General features: G+C 47.5%; 1 protein-coding gene across 3 annotated transcripts in view; it reads right to left on the bottom strand.

Moving 5' to 3' along the window:
• LOC143928280 (putative ferric-chelate reductase 1) overlaps positions 1-20,169 on the bottom strand; it is a 147,717-nt gene that overhangs the window by 96,435 nt on the left and 31,113 nt on the right. For all 3 annotated transcript variants that reach the window (XM_077453066.1, XM_077453068.1, XM_077453067.1), the window contains 2 exons: positions 18,292-18,425; positions 11,915-12,006 (listed from right to left, as the gene is read on the bottom strand). In XM_077453066.1, the coding sequence (XP_077309192.1) occupies positions 11,915-12,006; positions 18,292-18,425 (226 nt within the window). The remainder of the gene's footprint in view (positions 1-11,914; positions 12,007-18,291; positions 18,426-20,169) is intronic.

Here is a 20,169-nt window from a genome sequence, read left to right as displayed (position 1 = left end):
TGGGGGTGCACATAGCAGAGAGTGAAGAAGAGGGTGCAGATCGAGAGGATGAGGAGGGTGCAGAAGAGTAAGGCTGAGCGAGCCACTCAACCAAGTCTGGTGCATCCTTTAAAGTAATTGAACGCACCTTCTGCAACTTCCCACTTTGGCTCAAGCCTGTTGCTCCTGCCCTACCCCTACCACCCCTGCGGAAGGGCCTGCCTCTTCCTCTGCATGTCATTTTTTAAATGACCCTGTGACAAAACTCTTAGTCCCTATACCGCTGAAGGACTGCTGCAGTATAGGTGAGCGGTCAGCAGTGGTGCACGTCAACCCTATCTATTGTGGACCTATAGCGGTCCTTACAGAACAGCAGACTGTACCGCACTCAAGCCTATGTACCGTAGCACCCTATACCAAGTTACCAGTCCTTATAAGAACTTTTGTGGACCAAGCAGGTTGTGTATTAGTGTTTAGCAGACTGTACGTCAGTCCCTATACCGCTGAAGGACTGCTGCAGTATAGGGCAGCGGTCAGCAGTGGTGCACGTCAACCCTATCTATTGTGGACCGATAGCGGTCCTTACAGAACAGCAGACTGTACCGCACTCAAGCCTATGTACCGTAGCACCCTATACCAAGTTACCAGTCCTTATAAGAACTTTTGTGGACCAAGCAGGTTGTGTATTAGTGTTTAGCAGACTGTACGTCAGTCCCTATACCGCTGAAGGACTGCTGCAGTATAGGGCAGCGGTCAGCAGTGGTGCACGTCAACCCTATCTATTGTGGACCGATAGCGGTCCTTACAGAACAGCAGACTGTACCGCACTCAAGCCTATGTACCGTAGCACCCTATACCAAGTTACCAGTCCTTATAAGAACTTTTGTGGAACAAGCAGGTTGTGTGTTAGTGATTAGCAGACTGTACGTCAGTCCCTATACCGCTGAAGGACTGCTGCAGTATAGGTGAGCGGTCAGCAGTGGTGCACGTCAACCCTATCTATTGTGGACCGATAGCGGTCCTTACAGAACAGCAGACTGTACCGCACTCAAGCCTATGTACCGTAGCACCCTATACCAAGTTACCAGTCCTTATAAGAACTTTTGTGGACCAAGCAGGTTGTGTATTAGTGTTTAGCAGACTGTACGTCAGTCCCTATACCGCTGAAGGACTGCTGCAGTATAGGGCAGCGGTCAGCAGTGGTGCACGTCAACCCTATCTATTGTGGACCGATAGCGGTCCTTACAGAACAGCAGACTGTACCGCACTCAAGCCTATGTACCGTAGCACCCTATACCAAGTTACCAGTCCTTATAAGAACTTTTGTGGAACAAGCAGGTTGTGTGTTAGTGATTAGCAGACTGTACGTCAGTCCCTATACCGCTGAAGGACTGCTGCAGTATAGGTGAGCGGTCAGCAGTGGTGCACGTCAACCCTATCTATTGTGGACCGATAGCGGTCCTTACAGAACAGCAGACTGTACCGCACTCAAGCCTATGTACCGTAGCACCCTATACCAAGTTACCAGTCCTTATAAGAACTTTTGTGGACCAAGCAGGTTGTGTATTAGTGTTTAGCAGACTGTACGTCAGTCCCTATACCGCTGAAGGACTGCTGCAGTATAGGGCAGCGGTCAGCAGTGGTGCACGTCAACCCTATCTATTGTGGACCGATAGCGGTCCTTACAGAACAGCAGACTGTACCGCACTCAAGCCTATGTACCGTAGCACCCTATACCAAGTTACCAGTCCTTATAAGAACTTTTGTGGACCAAGCAGGTTGTGTGTTAGTGTTTAGCAGACTGTACGTCAGTCCCTATACCGCTGAAGGACTGCTGCAGTATAGGGCAGCGGTCAGCAGTGGTGCACGTCAACCCTATCTATTGTGGACCGATAGCGGTCCTTACAGAACAGCAGACTGTACCGCACTCAAGCCTATGTACCGTAGCACCCTATACCAAGTTACCAGTCCTTATAAGAACTTTTGTGGAACAAGCAGGTTGTGTGTTAGTGATTAGCAGACTGTACGTCAGTCCCTATACCGCTGAAGGACTGCTGCAGTATAGGTGAGCGGTCAGCAGTGGTGCACGTCAACCCTATCTATTGTGGACCGATAGCGGTCCTTACAGAACAGCAGACTGTACCGCACTCAAGCCTATGTACCGTAGCACCCTATACCAAGTTACCAGTCCTTATAAGAACTTTTGTGGACCAAGCAGGTTGTGTATTAGTGTTTAGCAGACTGTACGTCAGTCCCTATACCGCTGAAGGACTGCTGCAGTATAGGGCAGCGGTCAGCAGTGGTGCACGTCAACCCTATCTATTGTGGACCGATAGCGGTCCTTACAGAACAGCAGACTGTACCGCACTCAAGCCTATGTACCGTAGCACCCTATACCAAGTTACCAGTCCTTATAAGAACTTTTGTGGACCAAGCAGGTTGTGTATTAGTGTTTAGCAGACTGTACGTCAGTCCCTATACCGCTGAAGGACTGCTGCAGTATAGGGCAGCGGTCAGCAGTGGTGCACGTCAACCCTATCTATTGTGGACCGATAGCGGTCCTTACAGAACAGCAGACTGTACCGCACTCAAGCCTATGTACCGTAGCACCCTATACCAAGTTACCAGTCCTTATAAGAACTTTTGTGGAACAAGCAGGTTGTGTGTTAGTGATTAGCAGACTGTACGTCAGTCCCTATACCGCTGAAGGACTGCTGCAGTATAGGGCAGCGGTCAGCAGTGGTGCACGTCAACCCTATCTATTGTGGACCGATAGCGGTCCTTACAGAACAGCAGACTGTACCGCACTCAAGCCTATGTACCGTAGCACCCTATACCAAGTTACCAGTCCTTATAAGAACTTTTGTGGAACAAGTGAGTTGTGAATGTTTAGCAGACTGCAGCAGAAGGGCAGCAGTCAAGTATAATATCCTTTCTATATTTGGAAGAAAGAATATTATACATGTACAAGCCTATTACTGTACCACTGATACCAGTCCTGAAAAGAACCTTTGTGGAACTAATAATAACAGCAAGTCTTTAAAATTACCCTCACTGCCTGACAACACTGCTTCCTTCCTGTCCCTATACAAATTGGCAAAAAAAGAGAACGATTAGTGGTTACTGGAACAGCTCTTTTGTGGACCTTGATAGTAACAGCTAATGATGATGATGATGATGATGATGATGAAAGACTAATCTGGCTGTCCCTGTAGCATACACCGTCCTTTCCCTTTCTCTAAACTAACAAAAGACACTCAGGCTGCTGCAAGAATCAGCAGCACAGCAAACCTATCAACACCTAACACCTATACCAGTCCTGAAAAGAACTTTTGTGTACCAAATAGCTAGTGGTTTATCTCTCCCTACTCCACACAGGAACCTGTCCCTATCTTAACAGAAGAAAGAATGTAAAATGGCCACCGGATCGGGTGTATTTATAGGTTAGGGGGAATGTACAAGTGTCCATGTGCTGTCATGTCTCAATTGGCTGTCCTGTATCACATGATAAACGTGTCACCAAAGGTTAAAGTTCTTGTATACATTAAACACGTAAGTCCGCCGCGGCGAACGACGGAAAAAGGCGTTCGAACGTGCGGACCGCGAATGTCGGAAATTCGCCGCGAAACGACCGCCGGGCGAACCGTTCGGCCATCACTAGTAGCATGTAACATGTTTCCAGAGGCGGTTCTTTAATTAGGCAAATTAGGCGGTCGCCTAAGGCCTTGCACTCAAAGGGGCCTCGTGGCTGCCTAATTTGCTTGTGATCAATCACTGATGTCGTCGCCAGCGGCTCCGCCTACCCACCCTTGGAACTCTCTGGCCCAGGGGTTGGCTGACAAATTGGGTACTGCCCGAGGGTCCTGGGCCAATAGTGGCCTCATCATGGAGCGTCCCAGTCCGATAGCAGCAGGTGCAGGAAGTGGGACAGTAGAGGGCTCTAGGTGGTGACAGCAGCCGAATGACAGCACCCAGCTCCAGGTGTCATCTCTACAAGGAATACGAGTGGTATGTCCATGTGGGACCCGAAGGCAGCTGAGCTGCTCCTTCAGCCTGCATCCGCTCACCCGACCTCTCCGTACCTGCCTCTTATTTGGTTCAGCAGTTGGTGCTGGGGCCTGAAACTATCTAGTTGAGCTGCCCCATGACGGTGAAGAGGAAGGAGCTCCAATCTCTTGATGCTGCCTGGCCAACCAGAGATTAAGTAAGTGCCTGTGCAGCCTTCCTGTGTGCCTGGATGGGAGGAGCGGTGGGGCAGCTGCATATAGAGGAATTTATCTTTCCATATGTTTCCTGTAGCCGCTGAATGCCTGCAGGAGGGAGAGGAGGAGATGTGGGCATTCAGCGGCTCCTCCTATCCAATTTCTTCTGTGCCCCCATGCTCTCCGGCCCCTCCTTGTGCTCCCTGGCTCCTTCTCTAGTGCCCTATTCCTCTGCTCTCCAGCGCCCCTGTGCTGCCTGGCTCCATCCCCAGTTCTCTGGCCCCTCCTTGTGCTCCCTGGCTCCGCGCCCAGGCCCCCCCAGCTCTCCTGTGTTCCCCCGGTCTGTCCTTGTGCTCCATGGCTCCTTCTCTTGCTCTGCAGTGCTCCCGTGCTCTCCAGCTCCTCCATGTGCTCCCTGGCTGCTCCTCCAGTGCTCCCCGCCCCCCCTGCTCTCCAACACCCCCATGTTCTCCACTCCACCTTCCCCAGTGCTCTCCATCTCCCCCTGCTTCCCTCCCCCCCAGTGCTCTCCTGCTCCCAGCCAGTGCTCTCCACTCCCCAAGTGCTCTCACAGACTGGGACATGGGGCAAAGGAGGGACTGCAGACAGGGACCCTCACCCCTCTTTTTCTCACCCCCTCTCTCCCCTCTCTTCTCTCTCCTTTTACCACTCCCACCCCTCCCTCTCATCCCTCTCTCTCCCATCCCCCTTCCTCTCTCCCCTTTCTCTCCTCCCTCTCTCTTTCACTCTCTCCCTCCCTCCCCCTTTCTCTCTCTCCCCCTATCCCTCTCTATTTCTCTCTCTCTCTCCCCCTCCCTCTTTCTGTTACCCTCCTTTCTCTCCCCCTCGTCTCTCTTTCTCTCCCTCACTTACTCTCTCTCTCTTCTCTCTTTTACCCCTCTCACCACTCCCACCCCTCCCTCTCATCCCTCTCTCTCCCCCCCATCCTCCCTTCCTCTCTCCCCCCTGTCTCTTTCAATCTCGCCCTCCCTCCCCCTTTCTCTCTCTCCCCCCTCTCCCTCTCTATTTCTCTCTCTCTCTCTCCCCCCTCCCTCTTTCTGTCACCCTCCTTTCTCTATCCCTTGTCTCTTTCTCTCCCTCACCACCACTCTCTCCTACAACCCCTCTCTCTCTCCCTCACCCCCTCTCTTTCTCACCCCCTCACTTTCTCACCTTCCTCTCTCTCGCTCCCCTCCCCCTCTGTCATCCTCCTTTCTGTCTCCTCTGTTTCTCTATCTCTTTCACCACACTTATTCTCTTTCTGAACCCTCCCTCTCACCCCCACTCACCCCTTCCCATCGCACTCACCCCCTTTCTCTCTTTCATCTCACCTTCTCTCCCTCTCCCCCCTCCCTCACTCCCCCCCCCTCTACCTCTCTCCTCCTCTCTCACTCCCCCCTCTCCCTGATCCCTATTTCCCTTTCGCTCACCCTATCTGTCCCCCTTTTGCTCACCCTCTCTGTCTTTCCCTCTCTCTCCCTCCCTCTCTCCCCTTCTCTCTCCCTCCCTTCCCCCCTTTCTCTCCCCCTTTCTCTCTCTCTCCCTCTTTCTCTATCCCCCTCTCTCTCTTCCTCTGCACTGTGTTGGGATCCTACCACTCTCCTTCCTCCGTGGATGTGGAATGACTCTATTAACACCCTCTCCCCATTCTCCCAAGGCACGGTTGTCAGAAACCATGAAATCAGGCCGAGACATAAGGAACAGAGCCCAGCCCAGCCCTGACAGTACCCCCTCCTCAACGATCCCTCCCCCTCAGATGATCACTAGGCTTGAGGGGAAAATGTCTATGGAAATCACGGAGGAGGACAGGGCATGCACGTCCGAGGATGAGACCCAAGAGCATTCCTCTGGACCGTACCTCTTTCAATGCACCAGGTACTATATGCACCCACGAAACCTATGGGAGTCAACAATGGACTGTACTTCTCATGGTTCTCAACCACCTGTACAGGGTGAGGACATGGCACTGAGGTGGTAAAGCAGTTGTAGATCAAAGGTTTTAATAAGGAGACATAAAATACATTTGAAATATGCATATTAGAAGGTCTACTGCATAAGCCACTGGCTTAATCCTGCGGAGAATACAGAAATGCCCAATAAACTGAGGTGCGAACTTCAGTGAGGGCACATGAAGTCGAGGTTTGCGAGATGACAGCCAGCCCTGTCCCCAACCTGGTAGGAAGGTGCAGGGAGGCATATGTGGTCAGCATGGAGTCTATACCTATCATTGGCATGTTGCAAAGCCTCCTGGATTTGTGCCCAAGAGGAACGAAGACCACAGAGACGCTCCTCTAATGCAGGAATACTCTGCGGAACAAATGAGTCAGGCAACATGGAAGGTTGGAAACCATAGTTCGCCATAAACGGGGACAATTGGGAAGCAGAATTCAAGGCACTATTGTGAGCAAACTCTGCCCATAGTAATAGGTTTGACCAGTTATGATGGTCAGAAATTTAGCAACATAAGAATGGCTGCAAGGACTGATTCTGGCTCATTCTGTGGCCTCATTAGACTGCGGGTGATACGCAGAGGAAAAGGCAAGCTGAATTCCCAACTGTGCACAAAAGGCTCGCCAGAACCGGGACACAAACTGACTACCCCATCCGAGACAATCACCTTGGATAGCCCATGTAAGCAAAAGATCTCCCAAGCAAAAGTGGAAGCCAGTTCCTTAGAAGTGGGCAACTTCAAGTAGAATAAGTAAGTAACAAGTAGAATATAATGAGATATTTTTGAGAACCGGTCAACAACCATAAGGACAACTGTGTTGCCCTGGGAGTTGGGTAACTCCACAATGAAATCCATAGACAGGTGGGTCCAGGGCCTCTCTCCATATGGGTATGGGTTGTAGAAGGCCCACTGGAAGATGTTGAGCACACACGGAACAGGCAGCTGTGAAGGATGTTATATGAGCACGTTTACCAGGCCACCAGAATTGGTGGAAAATGGGCCAAAAGAGTTGATTCTTCCCAGGGTGGCCAGCAGCCTTGGGAGAATGGAGCATGGCAGTACGGAGACTCTCTGGGACAAAGCAGCGGTCACAAGGTTTCTTTAGGAGGAGCATGGACCAGTGCAGCAAGAATTTTGGCACCCAAAGGAGAAGTGAGACTGGTGCGAATCGTAGCCAGAATACGATCAGGAAAATTATTGTGACAAAGCGACAGCCCTTACGTTCTTAGTACCGGGTAAGAACGAGACAATGTAATTGAAACTTGACAAGAATAGAGCCCATTGCACCCTTCTGGGAGAGAGGCGTTTAGCCTTTAGAAAAGAATGTGAGCTTTTTATGGTCAGTAAGAATGAGAACCAGCACAGTGGTACCTTCAAGGAGATATCTCCATTCTTTCAGGGCTAAAATGATCGCCAACAGCTCTCTGTCACCAATCTCATAATTGCACTCCACAGGTGACAATTTTTTGGAGGTAAGACGTGGAGACAGGAGGGCGCCAACACCAGTCTCAGAAGCATCAACCTCAAGTATAAAAGGTAATGTAGGATCAGGATGTGCCAGCACAGGAGCAGAAACAAAGGCAACCTTGAGATTCTCAAAGGCCTTAATGGACTCCGGAGACCAACTCCGTGGGTTACTTTCCTTTCTGGTCATATAAGTCAGGGGCTTGACCAGAGATGAGAAGTTACGAATAAACTTCCTATAATAGTTGGCAAAGCCCAAGAAACGCTGCAGAGGATGTAAACCCACGAGTCGAGGCCACTGTAGAATTGCCGAAAGTTTCTCTTGGTCCATCGAAAAACCAGCAGTGGAAATGACATAACCCAGGAATTTAACCTGTTCACGATGGAACTCACAGTTCTTCAGTTTACAGTAGAGATTGTTCTCTCTTAGTTTCTGAAGCACACGACAGACATCTGTGTGGTGGCTCTCCAAGGACTTGAAAAATATGAGGATATCGTCGAGATAAACCACCACACATAACTGCATATCTGTCTGTGACAGGACCTCAAGGTTCGAGCGTTCTCTGGACGCGTAGGACAAGACTTCAAAATGTGACCTGCCTGGCCACAATAAAGGAACAATCTCTCCCTCCTCCTAAAGGTTCTCTTATCCACAGAGAGCCGCGTGAAACCCAAGTGCAAGGGTTCACCTTCACTGACCAACTCAGTACCAGGAGGCATGGGAGGTGAGGGAGGCACAGGTGGGACTGCAAAGCTCAGAGACAAACGTACAGGAGGCTTCCTCAAGCACTCCTGAAAAGAGAGTCTTTCTGTGAGTCTGGAGTCAATGAGGATGGCAAACGTGATCCACTTCTCCAGCTCAGTGGGCATATCTCGGGCTGCTATCTTATCCTTGATGGTATCCGTGAGACCATGAGAAAAAGCAGCCATGAGGGCCTCATTGTTCCACGCAACCTCTGCTGCCAGAGTATGGAATTCAATGGCATAGTCGACAAAACATTTTGGTACTCTGTTCTATGGGCATGAAGCACTTGGCAGCAGAAGGGGAGTATGCCGGAATGTCAAATAACCTTTTAAATGAAGACACAAACTCAGGGTAGCTCAAGACAACAGGTTTTTGCGTCTCCCATAGAGGGTTTGCCCAGGCCAAGGCTCTCTCAGAAAGCAAAATATCCCTAAACCTACTTTGCTTCTGCCTGGGGCAGCATCTCAAAGTATATCTCAACCTGGTTGAGAAACCCTCTGCATTGGACTGGATCACCACCAAATTGATGGGTGAAGTGGAATGGAACCAGACATACCGCTTATAGAGGTAATACTCAAGGTGGGTGCCTGCACAGAGACTGGAGCAGCAGTGGGGTCAGCCTGAAATATAGGTTGTACCAGGGTGACCGCAGTGGGAGATTACAGGTAAGCCGTGTGACTCAGGAGCATTTGTAACGCCATGGAAAACTGTGGTGATACAGTTCATCCAATCTGGAAAAAATATTACCAACAAGTGGATTGACTGCATCTTCTGAATTCATGGCCTTCGCCTACTGTCAGAAACCATGAAATAGGGCCGAGACTGAAGTACAGTTAAATCACACTTGTTTAATAATAAAAGTAAAAAGAACAAACGTAGTCAAAACAGCCAACGTTCAGTAAACGCAATGGATAGTCAGCCAAGCCAGAAGTCAGGAATCAATGTAGTGGAACAGCAAGCAGGATCTGGAGCCAGAAGGGATGTCAGCAAAGCAAGTCTTTGAACAGGATCACAGGAGATAGTTTCTGTGATGTTGACCAAGACGAAGGCAGAGATCCACTCGGCTGAATGGCTTAAGTAGGCAGGACTGACGAGCAGGATATCATCAACAGCTGAGTAACTGTGGAGAGATAGGAGCTGGAAATTAGCCGATAGCTGAGCAGCCAGCTCTGAGAAGGAAGGGCTGAGCCCATCCCTGACAACAGGGAAATTCTTAGAGGGGTTGCCATCTTGCTGGGTCCTAGATGTTTGATTGGCTGCATATGTCTGATGTGTGAGGAGGGTGCCCTGGAAGTGGTGCTGATGAACTGTGTGCTAGTTCCCTGCATCTTTGTGCAGCCATTTTTATTGCTTGAATTTTTGGGGCTTCATGTGTAAGTTTCACCTCACAAAGTCTAGAGCCACCTCTGCAAGTTTCCTTATTAAATAAAAAAAAGAATAAGGGTATCAAAAGAGCACCAGAGATACTACTATATTACATTTCTTTGCTGCATTCAGATCAGTGATAAGTTTTGATTTAAATGGTTAAAAAAAGAATAAGGGTATCAAACGAGCACCAGAGATACTACTATATTACATTTCTTTGCTGCATTCAGATCAGTGATAAGTTTTGATTTAAATGGTTAGGAATCCGCCCGTTCCGTGTGATCGGCTCTCCATACGCGCACACGCGTTCGTGCCGCGGGTCGTCGTGGGCACGAGCGTCTTCCGACGCACGCGGGTGCACGTCGTTCGTATGTGCGCGCGGTACACGCACGCACGGGCGAGCGTTAGCACGATTGGCGCCAGTGGCCCTTTTTAAAGGCACAGCTGCAGGGGTTCTGTGCTGTCTCGTCTGCAGCTTGTGCCCGAAGTTACCTGCTATTCTGCTTGAACCTTATCTGATACCTGACCCGGCTCCGTCTGACCTTGCTGACCTCTCCTGCTCCGACCCCGGCTTGTTTGACCCTTCTTGGACTGATTCTTGTTGCCGAACCTCTGCTTGTACCTGATTCCTCTGCTGGCTCCTGCTTGTTCCTGTGTCTGCTATTTCCCCATCCTGAGATCCAGCCATCCTGATTCCACGGTCCGTGGTCTTCTCCCAGCTGCCTTCTTGCTACAGAGAGCTCCCGCTCCAAGAGGATCCTCATCTACCTGGCATCTGCTGCTGCACCTGGCTGGACTCTCCTACCCCGCTGCGCTCCGGTCTCCCTGTTCCCATTCCAGTGAGACCAGAACCAGAGCCGTAAGAGAGGTCCCCTTCCACTAAGTCAGACTCACTACCTGAAGATCTTAACAGGTTCACTGTACTTTTCACATCATAGCTCCCCCCCCCCCTCCTACTCTCTCTCTCCCCCTCCCTCTTTCTGTCACCCTACTTTCTCTTGCCCCTTGTCTTTTTCTATCTCTCACCCCCCCTCTCTCGCACAACCCCCCTCTCTCTCTTACCACCCCTCTCTCCCACAACCCTTCTCTCTCTCCCTCACCCCCTCTCTCCCACAACCCTCCTCTCTCTCCCTCGCCCCCTCTCTTTCTCAATTCCCTCCCCCTGTCACCCTCCTCTTTGTCACCCCAGCTCTCTCCCTCTCCCACAACCCCTCTTCCTTACCCCCTCTCTTTCTCACCCCCCTCCACCTCTGTCACCCTCCTCTCTATCATGCCCATCTCTCTCTCTCTCACCACACTCCTCTCTCTGACCCCTGCCTCTCACCCCCACTCACCCCTTCCCACTGCTCACACCTCCTCCCTCTCCCTTCCTCCCTTTTCTTCCTCTCTCCCTCCCCCCTCCTCCCTCACCTTCTCTCTTCCCCTTTTGCTCCCCCTCTCTCTCACCCCCTCTCGCCCACCCTCTCACTCTCCCCCTCTCCCTCTTGTTGACCCACCCCCTCTCTCTCTCCCTCCCCCTCTCTCCCTCTCCCCCATCCATCTCTCACCCTCTCTCTCACTCCTCCCTCTTTCTCTCCCTCCCCCTCTCTCTCTCATCTCTCGCTGTGCTGGTATTCCCCCACTCTCCTTCCTCTGTGGATGTGGAATGACTCAGTGACACCCCTCCCCATTCTCCCAAGGCACAGGAAATTCATAGAGGGGTTGCCAACTTGCGGGGTCCCAGATGTTTTATTGGCTACATATGTCTGATGGGTGAGGAGCCTCTGCATGTTTCCTTAACTTTATTAAATTTAAAAAAAAAAAGAATAATGGTATCCAAAGAGCATCAGAGATACTATTAAATCACATTTATTTCTCTGCATTCAGATCAGTGAAAGATAGGTTTTGATTTAAATGATTAGAATGGTTCACCGTACTTTTCACATCATAGCTTTTTGCACTAAATATTCCTTTTTTAATTTTATTTCCTTAACTAAAACTTTAGAAAGTGTTTTCCCTAAACTTGCATAATACCTTACTGTCAAATTTTTAACTGTAAGGCAATTTTAGATATGGAATATCCATTGTATACTGTCCAATGGCAAATGATCAGCTGTATTACATTCTAATACATTGTTATATGTTATTATATTATTTTTTTCTATTCCTGGCCTCCCTTCCTCCTGATCAGTAGAATATTTAGGTTAGAATTGTTAGCCTGATACTCACCTAAAAAGAACACTGGCATGTGATGCTGGTGCCACCCACAAAGCTGAGATGTAGGTTTTATTACTTGAGCTTGTATGGCTAATGGAGGAATTCTGAAAAGAAACAAAGATTTTATACATCAGTGATAAATAAGTAGGGGGTCAAAAAGTCAGAGGCTACTGCATAGTCTTGAGCATTGCTACAAAGACTTTTCTTGTTACCATGAAACTTAGAAGCCCCTTGCTGCCATTTGTTTTCACCTAAAAACAGTAACTAAATTATAATCCATACATTGCCAGTAACCCTTGCTCTGCAACCTAACTGGTTGGTCTCTCTGACCGGTGTAGTTAGATTTATTGCTCTTAATAATGGGAACTTACTTTCTCATTGTCAAAGCAAATGTGTTAAAAGTTTAGAAGTAACCATATTACTGAACTTTACAGAGATAAAAAAACACAGAAAAACCAATTGGTCATATGGGGTTTGTACGTGTAAATGATCTGCCAAAAACTTTCTTCATTCTCTTTGTACAGCTGAAGGAACAATAAACTGCTAATTTTTGGCTAAAGTTGCCTCAAAGTTGAATGTTGTATGTATTGTGATTGTGTCCATATACTTTGTGTTGTCTAATAGTACCAAAATGGCACCATAGGCCCAATTCACATAGCTTAGTGTTATGAGAGTAGAAGTTATCTGTTATTTTACCACACTATGGGGGTTATTTACTAAAGGCAAATCCACTTTGCACTGCAAGTGCACTTGGAAGTAAAGTTGCTGTAGATCCGAGGGGAACATGCAAGCAAAATAAAAAACAGCATTTTAGCTTGCACATGATTGGATGATAAAATCAGCAGAAAATTCCACTCATTTCAGATCTACCCCTTAGATTTAGAGCGACTGCACTTCCAAGTGCACTTGCAGTGCAAAGTCGATTTGCCTTTTGTAAATAACCCCCTATGTGTTCAACAAAAAACTGTCAGCTGCAGTTGAAGCGGATGCACTAACTATGCAAAGTTACAGCAATGCTCCCCCCCCCCCCCCCCGCCCGTGAGCTGTGATAATATACTTTTTTTGGTATAATGTGTTTTTTTTTCGTTTGTGATTACAGAAGTACAAATACATAAATTGGAGAAAGAAGTAGGATGATAAATTAGAAAAAAATACTATAAGCAATATACATGTTCATTATATCCACAATATGACAATGAGCAGTTCATCATATCAGCAAATATTATGAAATCATGGAAAATGCTGTCAACAGTACAACCCCTGCAGACATTACACAAAAGAAACCAAAACCATAAAAAAAAAAATGAAGTGTTATATATCCAGAAATGGCAAGACAGTATGCAAGATATTATACATTCAACCTCCGCTATGTAAAACCGAGCCAAAAAGACACATAAGTAGAAAATAATGAGGGGGGTATGGGAAAAAAGCATGGAGTAGAAATAGGAAAGGAAAATAACACAAACATGAACACATAAAAATGGGGACGGGTCTATGCTGGGATCAATAACAATACCAGGTTATTGGGCATCAAGTATTGGAGCGGTATAAATGAAAGAAAAAACTGCTTCCCCAGTCAGCATCTGTTTGCGGGCCATATGGCTGGCTTGGGAAGACACAAAGGCTTAAGAAGACACATTTACTAAAGGCAAATCCATTCTGAAGTTGCTATAGATCTGATGGGGACATGCAAGGAAAATAAAAAACAGCATTTTTGCATGCACATGATTGGATGATACAAATCAGCAGAGCTTCATTTCAGATCTTCCCCTCAGATCTAGAGCAACAACACTTAAAAGTACACTTGCAGTGCACTTTAGTGCACAGTATATTTTCCTTTAGTAAATCAACCTTATTGTGTATCCTTGTGACCCACAACTTATAAAACATCATATTTCTCTTGACAAACGTGTACCCATTCCTCAGCTTCCATGATATAATTTACTCTCTTAATCCAATCTGCTACAGAGGGTGTCCACAGTTGTTTCCAAAAGAGTGGGATCAAACTCTTGGCGGCATTCAGTAAATGAGGTGTTGCACTCTTTCTATAAACCCCAACAGAAGCCGAAATGGCATTTACCAAACATTGGGGGTTATTTATGAAAGGAAAATCCACTTTGCACTACAAGTGCACTGCAAGTGCACTTGGAAGTACAGTCACTGTAAATCTGAGGGGTAGACCTGAGTTGAGGGGAAGCTCTGCTGATTTTATCATCCAATTATGTGCAAGCTAAAATGCTGTTTTTTATAATCCTTGCATGCCCCCCTCGGATTTACAGCGACTGCACTTCCAAGTGCACTTGCAGTGCACTTATAGTGAAAAGTGGATTTGCCTTTTGTAAATAACCCCCATTGTGTTGCGTCATCTGCAAATTGGTAATGTCCGAAATTAACTTTCTGATTTCAGTGCAAAATTATTTCATTTTTAGTCCCACCAGATGTGAAGATGAGAAGCCTGTATGGCACAGCCTCTCCATTATCTGTCTGAAACCTCAGGCTATGCCAAGGCTAGAGTCTTAGGCACCCTATATCACCTTGTTAGTAATTTTATAATTGGTTTCTTACATTTTAGAGCTTATGATGGAGATATGTATCAATTTTAAGATGTTGCTTCACTGAGACTTGGACAGTATACATCCCATCTCAGTTTCCCACTCCCTAAAATACCGCAAGTCTGTAGGGGAGATTTTCTGGTCCAGGATCTTTTGAGAGATCCATAGTGGTCCTTTATCTATCCACAGTTTAGCCATAAAGATTCAAATGTGGCTAAAAAAAATCAGCATTAAATGTAAAGGTAATATTTCCATTTTCAAAAACTCGAAATTCTTGTTACTCTGACATTAAGTTGGGGAGTGTAATTAGCTCGTCTGAAATATAAGAAAATATATCATCTGCAAAAGGGGATAATTTATGCTCTGTGGAACCCCACGGTAATCCCATTTATATTTGGGTTCTCCCTGATCTTACGGAGTAAAGATTCTATCAGTAGGGCACAAAATGAATGGGACAGGGGGCACCGCTGTTGGGCCCCATTATTGATCCTTAAGGGCTGAGGAAGAATGCCACTGACCTTAACTCTTGCTGAAGGTGTGCCATATAGAGCCATAATCCAATGCAACAAATTGGGGCCAGGTCATAAAGTGTTCAAGATTTTCTCCAAGAAGGTCCAGTCTACCCTGTCAAACCTTTTTTCCACATTAGCGGAAAAGAGGAGGTGAGCACTGGGCTCTCACCCAGTGAGTGAAATGTAAAGCTGGCAATGAATTATTGCTAGCTTCTCTGCCCATAATAAATCCTTTCTGATCAAAATGCACTAAACCAGGAAGCAAGAGTTTTAGCCTGTTCACCATTATTTTAGCAAGAATTTTCAGATCCAAATCTAAAAGAGATACAAGCCAAAAGTTGTCACGCTGGGTGTGGTACTCGTCTCCCTTTGGAATGAAAGTGAGGGGGACCGTTTTAAGGCTCATGGGAATGTGACAGCAAGGGAGTTCCGAGGCCCCCTTTAGTTTAACTGGTCAGTTAGGTAGGTGGGTGGAGCTAGGGTTCAGTTAAGAGGTAACAAGTGATGATTTATGAGGTAAGGTCAGGTGACTAGTAGAAGATCTGGTGACTAGGGATAGATCAGCTGATCGCTAGGAATATTCCATAAGGTCAGCTGACCTTTGGGTACATTCCAGAATGTCACATGACCTCCTGGAATTTTCTAAAAGGGGAAAAACTCCTATTTAAGGCAGCTTCATCAAGCCCGCTCTGCCAGTCCTCAAGACCTCTGCCTGTTAGCTCCCCTCCCTCCCCCTTGTCGTAGCCTAGAATATTATGTGGTTTGGTCCCTTTTTTTAACTTAAAAAAAGGGGGCAGTTAATAAAAAATGGTTCTACTTTTATGTCAACCTGAGTCATAGTGACTGGGTTGTTTACTGTAATGTTGTTTTGAGTAAATAAGTTATTTGAGAATTAATTTATTTAACTGTGAATTGTTTAAAAAATGTTTAAACATTTACATTTTTTAAATGTTTAAAAAATTTGAATACCAAAGGCTGTGGCCATTTTTACTCCACTATTTGATTGTATTAATTTCTGTGGTACTATTGCTGTCTACAGTCCCATTAGAGTTATATAGACTGTAAGGGCCTCAGGGGGTTTACCATTACTCTTAGTTTAATATTAAAATATCTACACGTGAGGATTTTACATTGAAAGGGTACAAAAATTCCCTCACAATCCCTCACAATCCATCTGATAAATGTGGCAAAGAGTCTAATCCAAAAGAAATGGAAGGAAGTAGAATCCCCAAAAGTAAGAGAGTGGTGGGAAAAAATAGATGAAATATACAGGATGGAAGAACTTAGGGAGGAGGATATAGGTAGGGCGCCCTCAGAGGAAGTGGGAGGCATGGAAGAAATTTCAATTAACAAAGAAATATGCTGTGGTTCAGGGACTCTAGAAAGGGGGGCCTCCCCTCCCCCCCATCCACATATATTGTGAAGTGGATGGGAGGGTCGGGAGGGAAGGGTAGAGGGAAAAGGTAGGGGGAAGGGAAATGAAGAATAGGGACTTATATGGATTGTAAAGTAAATAAGATGGTTCTGGTTATATTAGTATGGGGAGGGTAGGGGAGAAACCCCCTCTCTATCTCAATGGTTATTTAATATATTTATGGAGATGAGCGTGTTTTTTACTCTCCTGGGGAATTGCCGGGCCTCCGCGCCTTCTTCCAGCTCTTTTACAACCGGTGGCCTGGTCTTCTATTGCCGCCTCCGCCGCCTTCTTTTGTTGTTGTTGTTGTTGTTGTTCTTCCTTGAGATGTTGACTCGACGTGCTCTCTGGCCGCAATGACAGGGACGCGTGTGCGGTGACTTATATAGGGACATCGCCGGGTGATGTCCCCGCCCATTATGATGTCTCACTCCCAGCATCCTCTGGGACTGTGACATCATAAGGGGCGGGGACATCACCCGGCGATGTCCCTATATAAGTCGCTGCACACCGCGTCTCTGTCATTGCGGCCAGAGAGCGCACCGAGTCAACAGCTTAAGGAAGAAGAAGAAGAACAAGAAGAAGAAGAGAAGGCGGCGGTGATAGAAGACCGGGCCACCGCTTGTAAAAGAGTTGGAAGAAGGCGCGGAGGCCCGGCAAGAAAAACCAAAGAGGGGGACAAGTCCCCCGAAGTCGGAAGAAGAGGCGGCGGCGTCAGAAGACCAGGCCACCGCTAGTAAAAGAGCTAAAGGAAAAAAGCGGAGGCCCGGCAAGAAGAACCGAAGAGGGGGACAAAACCCCCGAAGTCGGAAGAAGACCCCTGGGTGGCAACAAAGAAGAAAGTCGGGCTCCTCCGCTAGTAAAAGAGCTAGCAGAAGATAGCGGAGGAGTCCGGTAAGAAGACCCCCCCAAGATGGAAAAAGACCCCCAGAGCTGTGCAATAAATTATTTTAAACCCTTGTGTGTTGTGTTTTATTTACATTGTACCCCTACTCATTCACATAGGGTGGGGGGCCCCTTTATTAAAGGGGACTCCCAGATTCGGATAAGCCCCCCACCCGCAGACCCCAACAACCAACGGCCAGGGTTGTCGGGAAAAGGCCCTTGTCCTCATCAACATGGGGACAAGGTGCTTTGGGGTGGGGGGGCCGCACAGCCCCCCTTCCCCATAGCACCCCCCATGTTGAGGGCACGCGGCCTGGTACGGCTCAGGGGGGGGCTCGCTCATCCCCAACCCCTTTCCTGACCGGCCGGGTAGCGTGCTCAGATAAGGGTCTGATATGGACCTGGGGGGGACCGTTTTTTCGGCATAGGGCTTCCCCTTTAAGGCCATACCAGGTGACGGGACCAGCGACGTGTCAATCTTGCCGCCAAAGGCGGCAACATTGACTTTCTCCGTTAGTCTCGGCTACCTGGAGACACGTTCAAAATGAACGGACTTTCCTCCTTGTGTGGGCAAGTCCATTCATTTCAAAAGTACGGCGGACTCCTGCCATAGTCCAGCGGACCTAGTCCGCCATAAAAGTCTGGTTGTGTGTGGGCAGGTCCGCTCGTTCGGAAAGTCCACCGGACTTTCCGGCTGTTTGTCCGCCAGACTAAGTCCGCCGGATAGTCTGATCGTGTGTACGCGGCATAAGGCAGGAAGTCTGTTACTGATCAGATAACTGGGTAATAATAAATCAAAAAGCCTAAAAAAGAAAACTAATGTTTTGTGCTTTAATACCACTTTTGTTCAGAAAGCTAACACTCAGGATGAGATTCCTTATTTAAAAAAAAAAAATTACCGTAATTTTTATAACATTTCAAACAGCCATGTGACTAAAATATAGAGTTTCATCCTTGGGTTGAAGCTTTGCGAATAAAACATTTTATCCATCCAAGTTGTAATGTATGTAATTAATGTATACTCACATTGCTGCCACACGTGAGACCTTGAGTATTGGGATCTATTGCAATGAAATGACCAACAATTTCATTCCCGGGGACTGACCGAGCTTGCAAAAGCAAACCTTTAAAAACTGATCCATTCTTTGCCTCTAGAGAAACTGGGGTTGAAAAACAAACATAATTATATCAGTTAATTTTTGAAACCTTTAAAAATAAATCCTCATTTGCCAAACAATGATATAACACATAACTATAATTGCTACAATTAGCTATATTGCTATATGGACAATGGGGCATTCTATACTCCCTCTATGTACAAAACATCCCCAGACATCTAACGTCCTGCCTGTGTATTTACAGCACTACTTTTTCCAGAGGTTTGCACAGAGATGTCAGTCGAATTAGCAGTATCCCCTCTTTTTTGGGAAATGCAAAAAATTAGAAAAATTTGTATTTAGGAATCTAAAGCTGGCCATACATGGATTGAAGTTTGACAAGTTCAGCATGGACTAGCCGAATTTCATTTTGTGTGTAGCCCTCTCTGTTGAAAAGAAGCCAGTCTTTAGACTAGCTTCTGTCAAATGGTCCTGCTGGATAGCCAGCATTCAATCAGCACATGCAGCCAATGGGCTGCAGTACTGATCAATGTATCCTGATGTCAGGGGAGTCTGACTGTCAGAATACAAAGACACAGCAGGGAGGACTTCTCTATCCACCTTAAAGTGGTTGTAAACCCTAATGCCGCGTACACACGACCGGACTTTTCAACATCAAAAGTCCGACGGAATGATTCTGGCAGACCATACGATCGTGTGTGGGCTGCAGCGGACTTTTGATTTGCAAAAGTCTGACAGACTTTAGAAATGGAACATGTTTCAAATTTTTCCACCAGAACTCCGACGGACAAAAACCGACGCGAGGGCAGCTATTGGCTACTGGCTATGAACTTCCTTATTCTAGTTCAGTCGTACGTCATCACGTTCAAATCCGTCGTACTTTGGTGTGATTGTGTGTGGCCAAGTCTGTTCATTCGGAAAGTCCGTCAGAACTCTGTCAGAACTCCGTCAGAACTCCGTCGAAAGTCTGTCGGACCTAGTCCCTCGAAAAGTCCGGTCGTGTGTACGTGGCATTACAAACCACTTTGACCTACAGGTAAACTAATGCCGCGTACACACGTAGCCGACTATCCGACGGACTTAGTCTGGCGGACTTCCCGCCAAACTGTCCGTCGGACATTCCGAACGGGCTACTTGCCCACACACGGCACTTTTTCAGCGGACTAATACGGCGTACTAAGTCCGCCGTACTATCCGCCCTACTTTTGAAATGAACGGACTCGCCCACACACGCGGAGGAAAGTCCGCTCATTTCGAGTGCGTCTCCAGGTAGGCGGGGCCCGCGAAAAAGACCGGGCCACCGCCTGTAAAAGAGCTATAAGAAGGCGCGGTGGCCCGGCAGAAGAACTGAAGAGGGGGACAAGACCCCCGAAGTCGGAAGAAGAGGCCGGCGGCGAGGAAGAAAGCCGAGCTCCTCCGCTAGTAAAAGAGCTACAAGAAGATAGCGGAGGAGTCCAGCGAGAAGACCCCCGAAGACGGAAGATCCCCGGAGCTGTGCAATAAACTATTTTTTATCTTGTGTGTTGTGTTTTTTTGTACTTTATTTTACAGGTGAATGGGTAGGGGTACATTGTACCCCATACTCATTCACTTAGGGTGGGGGGGCCGGTATCCGGGGGCCCCCTTATTAAAGGGGGCTCCCGGATTCCGATAAGCCCCCCGCCCGCAGACCCCGACAACCAACGGCCAGGGTTGTCGGGAAGAGGCCCTTGTCCTCATCAACATTGGGACAAGGTGCTTTGGGGTGGGGGGGCCGCGCGGCCCCTTCTTCCCCAAGGCACCCACC

This window comes from Lithobates pipiens, unplaced genomic scaffold, assembly GCF_037356315.1.
Source record: "Lithobates pipiens isolate NorthernLeopardFrog02 unplaced genomic scaffold, aLitPip1_a1.2 Scaffold_23, whole genome shotgun sequence".
Lineage (NCBI taxonomy): Eukaryota > Metazoa > Chordata > Amphibia > Anura > Ranidae > Lithobates > Lithobates pipiens.
The sequence above is the reverse complement of the archived record's forward strand: the minus strand, read 5'-3'. Positions and strand labels throughout refer to the sequence as shown.